Source organism: Leptonotus elevatus, chromosome 15 (assembly GCF_054856555.1).
Source record: "Leptonotus elevatus isolate MCC_2025b chromosome 15, RoL_Lele_1.0, whole genome shotgun sequence".
NCBI lineage: Eukaryota > Metazoa > Chordata > Actinopteri > Syngnathiformes > Syngnathidae > Leptonotus > Leptonotus elevatus.
This window is the reverse complement of record NC_141253.1, coordinates 7,545,737-7,558,814: the sequence shown is the minus strand read 5'-3', so window position 1 is coordinate 7,558,814 and position 13,078 is coordinate 7,545,737. Positions and strand designations below refer to the sequence as shown.

The 13,078-nt window shown below is 41.5% G+C and overlaps 1 protein-coding gene across 1 annotated transcript in view; it reads left to right on the top strand.

Annotated features, from left to right (window-relative positions):
* LOC147161819 (5-hydroxytryptamine receptor 4) overlaps positions 1-13,078 on the top strand; it is a 37,776-nt gene that overhangs the window by 680 nt on the left and 24,018 nt on the right. The window contains exons 3-4 of the mRNA XM_086096713.1: positions 12,143-12,224; positions 12,559-12,723. Of these exons, the coding sequence (XP_085952839.1) occupies positions 12,202-12,224; positions 12,559-12,723 (188 nt within the window). The 5' untranslated portion in view covers positions 12,143-12,201. The remainder of the gene's footprint in view (positions 1-12,142; positions 12,225-12,558; positions 12,724-13,078) is intronic.

Genomic DNA, 13,078 nt, shown 5'->3' with positions numbered 1-13,078 from the left:
CAGGTGCGCTCTGTCCACTCTTTTACATGTTTATAACACAAAACGATTCGTATGGCCATTTTGCAGCATATACTCACTGATTAAAGCATTATTAGCATTTTCGTATGCTGTCATCTATATACATCGCAAATGTCGAGCGACGATGCTTTTCAAACAGGCGGGAAGTATGTTCTTATATTTGTCAACCAGGTAGTAGACAGCTCTTAAGAGAGCAAAGTGCAGTGGATGCACATGAGAAGAGATTAATGGGCTCCAAGCAGAGGTTTCATAAAAATAAAAAAAATAATCGGAAAGGCTTTTCCGTTTTATATGAGGCTCGCCTTCATAAAGTTGACCTTGCATGGCGTGCTTGAACTCTAGCTGACCTTTTTTTCTTCTTTTTTTTTGTTTACTTGCATTATGGGCTGGATGTTGGGTTGGTTAACCAACAGGAGTTTGTGAAACGGGTGTGTTGGGGAGGTAAAGGGAATCCGCGAGTCTCCAAATGAAGGATGGCGTCTTTACGCTCTGAGAGCGAAATGACTTGAAATATGTCACATTTGTTGTCGAATTAATGACAATCCTCACAGTTTTTCCTCTATATCCTCTGTGATCATTTCCATGGTGTCCTAGAGCAAGGCACCAAATCCCAACTGCGGCTATAAACGTCAAAAATTCATTTGAACTATTTCTATTAGTTTAAAAATTTTCCCACTTTTGTTAACAAGAGTATAAAAACATAGAAAAAAAATATTGTACATTTAGAACAGATATAAAATTTGTGATTAATCGTGAGTTAACAAGTCATGCGATTGATTACAATTAAACATTTTAATCGCCTGATGTCCTTCATTTTTAATCTTTTCTTTAAAAAAAATCGCGTCAGGCGATTAAAATTTGTAATTGTAATTAATCGCATGACTTCAATAGTTAACTAGCGATTAATCACAAATTTTATGTACAAAACGAAATGCACAATAAAAAAAAGTGGATTATTTTTTAAATTTATATAAATTGTTTAAATGTTTTTTTGACGTTTATAGCCGTCAATGACAGTTAATGAGTTAATAAAAAAATAAGTTAACTCACGATTAATCATAAATGTAAAATCTGTTCTAAATGTACAATTAAAAAAAATCGTTAATTGTTAAATTGTTAACAAAAGTGGGAAAATTTTTAACTAATAGAAATAGTTCAAATTCATTTTTGACGTCTATAGCCGTCAGTGGCAGTGAATGAGTTCATGAGCTTTGACGTCTGGCCTCAGTTGTTCGATGCGTATCGACGTCCATTTCAAAGTTGCAAAGCTCGTTTAATCATATACACTTCTGACAAGCTTCAAAATGTAAAACAATCGCGCGCAAAAAAACGAAAAATCAAGAATGAAATACGCTCATCACTTTTGTTTTTACGTGATATGATATCCATGTTATGTAAAGGTATATTCCTTTAAAATAAACGGTTCACTGTCCTTATCTGCGACCTGTAGCGTAGGTACTCGGGAGGGAACTACTTTCTTTGAAGGCAATTTGGCTCCCGACTGCAGCTCCCTGACCCAGTTATTTATTATCATTATCATGATGTCACCTTACCTGTCACCTTCCACGGCTATATAAAAGCATTAGATAGACGGGGACGTTCGTGTAATCATGTCATCTAAATCACTGACCAGATCTTACTGGCTGGAGGGAGGAAGAAAGGACATCAACCAAACTCCCAAGACGCAATTAGCTTCTTGTATGCTGCCTTCAAACGTTATTGTGAGGATTTATATTCCATTCCACAGTTTGGAAATCATATAAATAAAACGTCAAATATTTGTAATAGGAGTAAAATTGCAATGTAGTGCGTGGCTGTCACATTTGACTGAAAAAAAAAAAAAAATTTGCATTTCCGACTTTTACTGCGTGACATGCGCGCACACTCATGGCCAACGACAAGGTGCTCTAAAGTGGCCACGGTGGCACGAAGACCCTTTTCACAAGCTGGCTGTCAAATCTGACTTAAAAATAAATAAATAAATAAATCCATCGCATTTTCGACCTCCTCTGCGTAACGTGCGTGCGCACACTCATGGCCAATGGCGAGGTGCTCTAAAGTGGCCACGGTGGCATAAAACCCCTTTCCAAAAGCTGGCTCTCACATCTGACTTTAAAAAAAAATCATTCGCACTTCTGACATTCTCTGCGTGACGTGCGTGCACTCACAGCCAACTATGAGGCGCTCTATAGTGGCCACGGCAGCGCCAAGCTTCTTTTCACAAGCTGGCTCTCACGTCTGACTTAAAAAAAAAATCATTCACACTTATGACTTTCTCTGCGTGACGTGCGTACAGTCACAGCCCACTACGAGGCGCTCTAAAGTGGCCACGGCAGCACGAAGCCCCTTTTCACAAGCTGGCTGTCACGTCTGTCGTTTAAAAAAAAATCCTTTGCACTTCTGACATTCTCTGCGTGACGTGCGCTCACTCATGGCCAACGACGAGACGCTTTAAAGTGGCCAAACCAATGCACATCTTTGAAAAAGAAGATGAATATCCAGGGTGTTGGCATAGCTAGCTAGCTAACAGCATGTTTTAGCCTTGGCCCAAAAATTAGGAAAACTGGCTTAATGCTACATCTCCACAATTTTGTACAATATGGCACATTTTCAGTAATTATCTTAAAAGTGTACAAATTTCCTTGTCTTTTAAACCACATTACAGAGCAGTTGGCATCTGTAAAGCTGAAACTCATTAAAAGAGTGTTACGGTATGCAATGGAGCTTAACTCATTCACTGCCATTAACGCCGATAGACGTCAAAAATTAATTTGAACTATTTCTATGAGTTTAACATTTGTTCTACTTTTGTTAACAAGAGTAGGAAAACCTTTTTTTTTGATTGTACATATAGAACAGATATAAAATTTGTGATTAATTGTGAGTTAACTAGTGAAGTCATGCGGTTAATTACGATTAAAAATTGTAATCGCCTGACGCCCCGAGTTTTTAATAATCTTTGTCGCGTCAGGCGATTCAAATGTTTTAATTGTAATTAATCGCATGACTTCAATAGTTAACTCATGATTAATCACACATTTTATATCTGTTCTAATAGTACAATAAAAAACAACAACTAGGTTCTCATACTCTTGTTAACAAAAGTGGAAAAAAAATGTTAAACTAGTAGAAATAGTTCAAATGAATTTTTGACGTCTATAGCCGTCAATGGCAGTGAATGAGTTCATATTTCACCACCAAAAGAAACTAGAAAATTAGTCGTTTGCACTTGTTGCCTTAGCGTGCATGCGTGATAAATGTGTTTATTTTTCATCTTTACGGTTGACTTCCCAGGTGTGTCTATGTGTTTGATCAAACAAAAACAGGCTAATTCCTTTCATCACCTCAAGCTGGGGGCAAACTGTGACTTTTTTTTTTTTGTGTGTGCACCCGATTGGCAAAATGGGGTTAATTCAATGTCATTAAAATGCCGCTGGCCGCAATCCATACCCGCGAAGAGCGATGAACTCGCATATCTCGTGGCCTTCCCATTCTTCTTGCCCTCTGGAGGTCGTCGCTGATGTCGCCGTTGTTGTTGTTTCAAGGGGCTTTCTTTAAAGCTCTTAAAAAAAACAAGTGTGCATTTGTGTCATGATTTATTTATTTATTTCCCGGTCATTCCGAGCCCATCCGGCGAGGAGGTGGTCGCCGTGATGTGACAAGCTCTTCGCGCTCAATTACCCTCTCACTTGACATTATACGTTAAGCCTGACTGCTTTATTCGCCAGGCGTGCTCCTTTTCACTGTGAGTCCGGTCGGTGCATTTAGCGGCATTCGCGCGGGTGTGACGGAGCAGAATCTATGCAGCGTGGAAAAATCAGCCCCTTCGAACAAAAACAGTGACCTTATGAATATGCAATCTCTTTTGGGACCGTTTGATTTCAATATCTTTTTTTTTTTTTTTTAAATATGCGTCTTATATCATAGGATACTGTTATGATTGCTTAAAACGAACAAAATTGTTGGCGTTTGACACACTGGCTTTGAAATAATCGCCATTGGAATTATCTCACCATTGAATCCGAAAATGTCCTTTTTTGTCCCCCGAAATGCTGAGAGTGGGCGCATTTTGGAGCTGATTGTGTGCGTGGCAATTTAGAGCAAATGGAGGAAAAGAGCGGACAATCTTTCGGATGCCACTTTTCCTGTCTGCCCGGCAATGCCAGATGCTGCATTTTCGCTACTCGAACCATAGCACGTCAGTAAATAAACGGCGCCGATGATCAAGAAGTAGTCACAAATGCATTTGCACAGGAAATCGTTTCAACAACGGCCATTATCTTTGCTCCCATTTTTGCCTTATCAAAAATAGTGTTTGTACTGTGAATATTAATAGAATTCATGGAAGACTTGAATAGTTTTAACTCGATAAATCACTCTGTTTGCTGTTTTAGAACTCACTCTCCTTGCTATTTGAGTTATGTGTAGTACTTCTCCTGTTTATGTACATTTATTGAATGATTGAACATTAGTTGGAGCCGAGCACTTTTAGCTGTAAAATTCACAATGGGTGTTAAATGAAAATTAATTGAAAGCTCTTTCGATGGAAGTGGAAAAAAAGGGGTTGGCAGGATTCTGACTTTAATCTCAGAATTCTGACTTTAAAGTGAGAATTATGACTTTAATCTCAGAATTCTGACTTTAGTCTCAGAATTATGACTTCAGAATTATGATTTCAGAATTATGACTTCAGAATTATGACTTCAGAATTATGATTTAAGAATTATGACTTTAATCTCAGAATTCTGACTTCAGAATTCTGACTTTAATCTCAGAATTCTGACTTTAATATCAGAATTATGATTTAAATCTCAGATTTCTCACTTTAAAGTCAAAATTATGACTTTAATCTCAGAAATCTGATTTTAAAATCAGAATTATGATTTAAATCTCAGATTTCTCACTTTAAAATCAAAATTATGACTTTAATCTCAGAATTCTGACTTTAAAAAAATCAGAATTATTACTTTAATCTCAGAATTCTCACTTTAATATCAGAATTATGATTTAAATCTCAGATTTCTCACTTTAAAGTCAGAATTCTCATTTTATTCTCAAAATTCCGACTTTAAAGTCTGATTGTGTCGTAGAGCTATGAATTGTGAGGGGGAAGTCAGAACTCAGAATTCTGAGATTAAAGTCAGAATTCTCACTTTAAAGTCAGAATCCTGCCAACCTTTTTTTTTCTCTTCACTGGCCCTCATCCTCTTCCGCATCTTTCTAATATTTTGGTTGTCTTTTTTCAACAACAAAAAAGACTGCTGAGCTTTTCTTGCATCAACTCATTAGCTCATGCAAGTGTACCTAAAATTGTGGCCAGTCAATGTAGGCTATATTCCAAATTCCCGGGGCCTCCCAGCTGTCTAAAATCAGCACAGCAACACTATCAGACTTAGAGGAACAAAACCGTAATTAATGGATCACATTTTGACTGGTTTAATTTTAGCAGATGCCAAGATTAGCTTAGAGATTTATAACCCAGGGAACATTCACTGAATTGCGCTTTAGAAAAATCCTGTCCCCCCCGGAGAACGCAATCCTCACTGGGAGGGGCTGAAGGGGGGTGGGGAACAAAATCGCTAATATCATTGTATATGGCAGCTGCCAAATATGGTCTTTAGGCCGGCTAAAGAGGCTCCAAATGCTGCCTGCTTATTCAGCTGCTTGTTTCACGGGCATTAACTGTCCTGTTCGCGCATCACACGGCGCATCTACAGAGCTTACGCGGGCTCACACGCGAACCAACCCCCCCCCCCCCCCCCTTGCACCCTTCGCCACCAGCTCCCGTGCTGTGGTTTTGATTTAAAATCTATTTTTCTAGCCAGTTATGGACCTCAGTGTCCTATTATGAGTATATTCCCTGCAGATGCTACGCTGCTATGGAATGTCATATCTGTTCTGGCCAATATGGGTCAGTTGTCCATTGAGGATTGAACATTAAAGCCACTTTACTGTCTGGGGGGTTTCCCCATCGAGATTTTTTGATCAAGAGCAGTCGAGACCAGGCCAGTACTGCTGTGATCAGTGAGAAATCTTTGTATAATGACATTTATCTTGGCTTGTCAGAACAATTCAATTTTAATACGTATGATGGCACGATTTGTAGAAGTGAAACAACAACAAATTGGCTTAGATCTGAGATTTGTTTCATTGCAGTATTTTAAAAACAACGTAGAATTTGTTTTTGTAGCAAACATAACGAAAAAAGCATACGGGTCATTTTGTTCAGGTTTTTCGTGATTTGTCTTGGTCTTGTCTCAGTCTTGACCTCCACAGCCTCGGTCTTGTTTTGGTCTCGTCCCCCAAAAGTCTCGGTCTTGCCTCAGTCTCGTTCTCCAGAAGTCTCTGTTTTGCCTCGGTCTAGACCTCCAAAAGTGTCAGTCTTTTCTCGGCCTCAACCTCAAAAAGTCTTGATCTTCTCTCTGTCTCGACCTCCAAAAATCTCATCTCAGTTTTGTCTGGGTGTCAACCTTCAAGAGTCTCGCTCTTGTCCCAGTCTCGACATCCAAAAGTCTCGGTCTTGTCTCTCTCGCGACCTCCAAAAGTTTCAGTCTTGTCTCGTCTCAACCTTTAAAAGTCTCGGTCTTGTCTCCTTCGAGATCTCCAAAAGTCTCAGTCTAGTCTTGTCTCGACCTCCAAAAGTCTCGGTCTTGTCTCGGTCTCCAAAAGTCTCGGTCTTGTCTTGTCTTGACCTCCAAAAGTCTCAGTCTTGTCTCGTTCTCAATACTCTCTTGTCTTGATAATGTCTTGTCTCGACCTCCAAAAGTCTCGGTCTTGTCTCGGTCTCGATCTCCAAAAGTCTTTGTCTTGTCTTGTCTCGACCTCCAAAAGTCTCGGTCTTGTCTTGTCTCGACCTCCAAAAGTCTCGGTCTTGTCTTGTCTCGACCTCCAAAAGTCTCAGTCTTGTCTCGTTCTCAATACTCTCTTGTCTTGATAATGTCTTGTCTCGACCTCCAAAAGTCTCGGTCTTGTCTCAGTCTCGATCTCCAAAAGTCTTTGTCTTGTCTTGTCTCGACCTCCAAAAGTCTCGGTCTTGTCTTGTCTCAACCTCCAAAAGTCTCGGTCTTGTCTTGTCTCAACCTCCAAAAGTCTCGGTCTTGTCTTGTCTCAACCTCCAAAAGTCTCGGTCTTGCCTTGTCTCGACCTCCAAAAGTCTCGGTCTTGTCTCGGTCTCGATCTCCAAAAGTCTCGGTCTCGACCTCCAAAAGTCTCGGTCTTGTCTCATTCTCAATACTCTCTAGTCTTGATAATGTCTCGACTTCCACACTAAGATTCGAGCTTGGGAACCGGAAGGTTCAAAATGCCACTGATGCTAATCTGCCTTCTGACTACTACCAAGGTGCCCTTGAGTTGAATTTCCCCTCAAGGGTTGATAATTACTGTAATAAATTAAATTAGGCTATACTTAACTATTTGAACGTGCCCCGAGTCACTTTGTACAGGAAAAGCCCAGGTAAAAAGTGCTGTAGAATGTATCATCTGTGCCAGCAGTATTTTTAAAGTCAGTCTTCCTCACAACTTTTAAGATTACATAGATATATAATACTGAGCAGATACCACACAGTCTCCTTGGCAACGGGATCAAAATATCTTCCACATACGCATCAGCAAATGTCCTGCGAGTACAAACGCACGGGTCAGATTTCACACGTCACAATGTGAGCTGTGAGATGATTGTGTTGTATGTTGCAAATGTATTCAGTAGCAGTACTTGACATATTGTCAACGGGCTGACATTTTGGGAGGTTTGCCACCAAAAAATCGGTATCAAAATGGGAGGAATTTAGTATTCATACAATTTGGGTTCAGTTCAGACTAAACTCTCGTGTAGGTACAGATGTTTAGAAATACGAACTTTGACCTTTCTGTGAACATTTGCTGTAGCTGATTCCTCTTTGTACTTCAGAAGTCATGGGATCTTGCCCACAGCATTAATGTGTCATGTGACCACCATGTATAAGCCCCCCACCCCCCACCCCCCCAAATCCTTAACTTCTCGTGATTGCATCGATTTATCTTGATAGGAATCAAATTGGATCATAGCCACGAGCCTCTTCTCTCTTTCACACAAGTAAAACGTGCGTTTGAAAGGAAATGGGTCACGTGTCATCAAACTCTCTAATCCACAATGCAATTATACGCTTGCACTGCCACAATTCAATTTTTAATTTCCACATTTTTAAATCACTGTCAAAAACCTGATTCTGGAAAATGAAGGCGTGATGATGGGAAGTGCAACTCACACTGACAGTCTGCAGAACGAGCATGTTGTTTTTCTCGTGTCGATTCCGCTGAACCCGCAGCTGCATAATGACTAATTGTAATTTGTCGCATCGACAGGGGTTCAATTTTGCCCTGAATAATGCACTGGGTGAACAACATCACCATGAATCAAAGGTGCAGTGTTCGGGAAATAAATGTAGTGACATCGAGTCCAATATGGGTTGAAAGAAGCCCTTGGTTCTTTCTCTCGCTCCTCTCCTCACCTCCGTTTTGTGTCAGTCACACATAGAAAAAAGAAAAAAAAAGAAATGGCGAGCTGTGAAAAGACACCTCCCTCTCTGAACATCCCACGAGAAATCTCACTTTCTTCTTCTCGTCATCCTTCTAGCAAGCGCTGATTTTCTGACATGTTTTTCTTTTTAACGCCTGGTGCACGTGTAATCAGAAGGCGATGATACAATGGCTGGGTAAAAGAGTTGGATCAATGAGGTTGTCACTGGCTTCATTTTGGCACACAGAGTTGGGCACAGCCTGGCGTCTTTCGGTATTTAAGCTTGAGTTGCTCAGTGACCTGTCAGAACGTCAGCCCTGCTCTCTGTTGTTACTTTGTATTTTTACATATACGAAAGCCCTGCTCTCTGTGGTTACTTTGTATTTTTACATATATACGAAAGCCCTGCTCTCTGTTGTTACTTTGTATTTTTACATATATACGAAAGCCCTGCTCTCTGTTGTTACTTTGTATTTTTTTTGCATATAAAGACTTTTTACTTCTGTGTCTTGTCTGCTTCTGGATTCAAATTCTGCTCCTCACGTCACAGTGCGGTCTGACGAGTCATGGACCCAGCAGAGCTTGAGTTGCTCAGTGACATGTCAGAACGTCAGCCCTGCTCTCTGTGGTTACTTTGTATTTTTACATATACAAAAGACCTGCTCTCTGTTGTTACTTTGTATTTTTTTTTTGCATATAAAGACTTTTTACTTCCGCGTCTTGTCTGCTTCTGGATCCACATTCTGCTCCTCACGCCACAGTGCGGTCTGACGAGTCATGGACCCAGCAGACTGACACAATCCATCAAGCCATCAGCGCTCAGTGACACCAGCACCTCCCGAGAGAAGTTATGGACTCTCTTCAGAACCTTTCCACCACCGTCACAGTTGACGCCCAGCGCTTCCACGCAGACGTCGCCACCTGCTCCAACCCATCCCCACAGCCTCCAATCAGGGAGTGAGTTTCCCACCTGCTACCGCTTCATCTTTTCACCAGGAACCCAACATTCCGTCACCTGAGCATTATTCCGGGGAGGTAGAACGAGGAGCTTGGGGCAGATTCCTGCTGAACTGTTCCTCGGCTTTCGAACAGCAACCGAGTGCGTATTCAGATGATCACGCCAGGTTGGCTTTTGTTGTTTACTTGCTTCGGGGAAGAGTGTGGAGGTGGTTCGAGTTCTTGGAAGCAAAGTCAGAGACATTAGTCTCCTTTTCTTCAGAGATGCAAAGTCTTTGACCAGCACTTTACTAATCAGTCCTCCGGCAAACGGCTAATGACATTACTTCAGGGTTCTTAGTCAGCTGTAGACTATGTCAGTAAATTGAGAATTTTGGCCTCAGAGTGGATGGAATGAGGCCAGATAAAAGCCAGCTTTTGTTTACGGACTTTCACAGGAGCTTCAAGATCAGCTGTCCTCTTGGTACGAGCCCAAGTCTCTCGAGCAGTTCATTCCTCGCCTTGCGCCGCTTCTCCTCGGATGGTCACCCAGCCGAGACGCCTTCTGCTGCCGGGGAAGAACCCGTGCAACTCGGCAGAACCTAACCCTCCCCCAGGAGGAATACGCCCGGTGGCTTTCACAGGATCTTTCATCAGCCAAATGCCCACTCCGACCCGCGAGTTCCCGTGCAACCTCACTAGCCAGCCCTGCCACCGTCTCCTCCCCCATTAAATCTGTCTCTCTTCAAGTGGTGCTAGATTCAGGGTCAGACGGCAATTTATCGATTGAGATTTTGTTAGACTCACGTTGACCAGTCAGTGCCATTGGCGGAAGCCCCCCGAGAGACGGTTAGACACCAGACATCAGGTTTTTGGTCATCTCTTCTTCTTCTTCCGCTATTGTTGTTGGGCTACCCGGGTTAGAACTTCATAACCCGCACATAGACTTGGTGTCCATATCCATAGTTAGTTGGAGCGCTGTCAAGCTCATTGTCTGCGTTCTTCATAGACATCCAACCCTTATCCAGCTGTTTCTCTTCCAAATCTTTCCTTGGATCTCTTGAGTATGGTGACTTGAGGGGAAGCATTTAGTAAGTCTCGGGAACTTTCCCTCCCCCTTGACCGACCGTATGACTGTGCCGTGGACTTACTCATCGGAGCCCCACTACTTTCTAATCGACTTGACAACCTATTGTGCCCTGAGAGGGAAGCTATGGAGAAGTATATCAGTGACTCTTTGGCTGCTGGTATGATCTGCCCCGCCTCCTCTCCACACACGACTCTTTGTGGACAAAAAAAAAAGGCATGCCTCAACTTGAGTAGAGGACTAAATGACATCACCATTAAGAATAGGTATCCACTCCCCCTCTTCGAACCCTCCTTTTGAGGTCTCAACCAAGCCACCGTTTTCACCAAACTAGCGCTTTGCTACGCTTATCATTTGGCCTTTAACATCCTTTAAGACGACCCTTGGCCACTTTGAATATCTGCTCTCTGTTGTTACTTTGTATTTTTGTGTGTGAAGACTATTTACTTGTGTCCTGTGCTGGGTCCAAATTCTGTTCCTCGTGTCACAAGGGGGATCAGATATAATGGTGAAGCCACATAAAAGTAAAATCAGTACGCGTGTAACGGTATGCGCTGCGTACTTGAATTTTATGCTCGTGATTAGCTTCACATTGGGTACATTAAGTGGCGAAAACGTTCCGTAACCCTAATGTTAATTGTCTTGTCATATTACGCAATTTTCTTTACATTTTTCTAATGGCATGGAGGGCCAGATCTGACTTACGGGCTTTGAGAACACAACTTAAGACAGTACGTTCAAAGTAGCGAGCATACTGTGAAGCATAGTCCCTTAAAATTTAATGGAGTACATTACACAGGCCTGCTCTCTGTTGTTACTTTGTATTTTTGTGTGTGAAGACGATTTACTTGTGTAAAAAGCCCCCCCCCCCCCCCCAAAAAAAAAAAGCTGGATAAAGTGAATAATGAAAGTGACACCTTAAAGCCTTGGAGTGTAACACGTCATAGGCAGAGGAGGATGGTGATATGACAATAGAGTAAATGATGTGCTATCTGTAGGAAGTTGGTCTTGACAGGATCACCGTCTGTCACTTGGAGGGCATTTTGTTGACACTTGACTATGATAACACCTCACAGGGATCATAAAAAAGAGGTGCTTAAAGCCGATAAGCCGGTTGAAAACCCCCTTTGCTGTTACTCAAGAATTAAAATGGTGCACAATGCCAAAATTCAGCTTTGGAATAAAATCCTGCTTTTAACACCAATATATCTCCAAATCACTTTATGATCTGATGATCTTGTTCTGTGACTGTGAGTGTCTGCTGTGTGTTTTCCAAGCGGTTCGCGTTTTACTACTTCCTCATTCTCTGTCGAAGGCGTAACCTATTTTGTCAACAGAAGACGAGATGGCAACAGAAGAGGAAACACTGATACGAAACTTGCCTGTTGGTTTAGTAGACTGAAACGGGATTATTTGGGCCCAAGTTTGTAGATTGGGGTGAAAGTCAAACAAGTACGCTCTGATAACGAAGGATTATATTCATAAAGAATACCAGCAAATTGGCGGACCGCAATAAGTGCAGTGGGGGAAAAAAAGTGATTTTTACAAGTGATTCAGTTGGTAATGTAATGAATTAATACAGTATGCAATACTTATTGTTTTGGCAGGTCAGGAGCATGGGGTGAAGAGGAGTCTCCTCAGCTGACCTCTAGGCAGATGACCAGTGATGGCCACAGCATCACCTCCACTGTAAGCGCCGAATCAAAATCGCAACAACAAACCAAATCTCATCTGTAATTCCTTCTTTAATTCTTTAAGGATACATGATGGAAATGTCACTTTTTGAGAGGCACTATTATGGAGAAACACCCACACATCCCTCACTTTTATTTTGTCAAAAAAAAAACTGCTACAAGGTCAAAGTTGAACTCCTCGACCAAACTCAACTTATTACATTAAGAAAGAAGATAGAAAATTTAAAAAAGCACAGAAAGAAAAAAGTCAATTTGGATTGAGAAGAGAATCAACATACTGTGGAAATACAAAGTTCCAGCTCACCTTTGGTTGATTTTGTTTCTGGCAGTTTGAAGGACGGTGTGATAAATACAGAACATCAACAACCGCAACAAGAGTTTCTGAGGTCACTGGAGAACATCCTGCTCACCATTACGCTTTCCGTCATTATCATCATGACGGTGTTTGGTAACCTGCTGGTCATGGTGGCGCTATGCAAGGATCGACATCTACGGTGAGACTTTTTTTTTTTTTTACATGATTTTTGTCTGTTTTAACGGTTTGAGAACGGGTACGTATTTTTTGAAAACAACACACTTAAGCCTCCAATTGGAGAGGAGCTGGCGAAGTGATATAGTGATATTTTGGCGGACTTATTTACAAGTAACGGCATGATTGATTAACTCATCGAGGTTCCTGCCAAGTCATTCCTTTTTCTCTGCGCCTCCGTCTTACAATGAGCAAAGTCAGGGTTTTCTTTTGCAGCAATGAAAGATTCATCTTGTCAAAGTGTGGTCTAAGGAGTGGTAAAATCTCCGTTTGTACTTCCTGGTAGGTTGCTACGTTGGCACTTCCAAATATGGGCACGC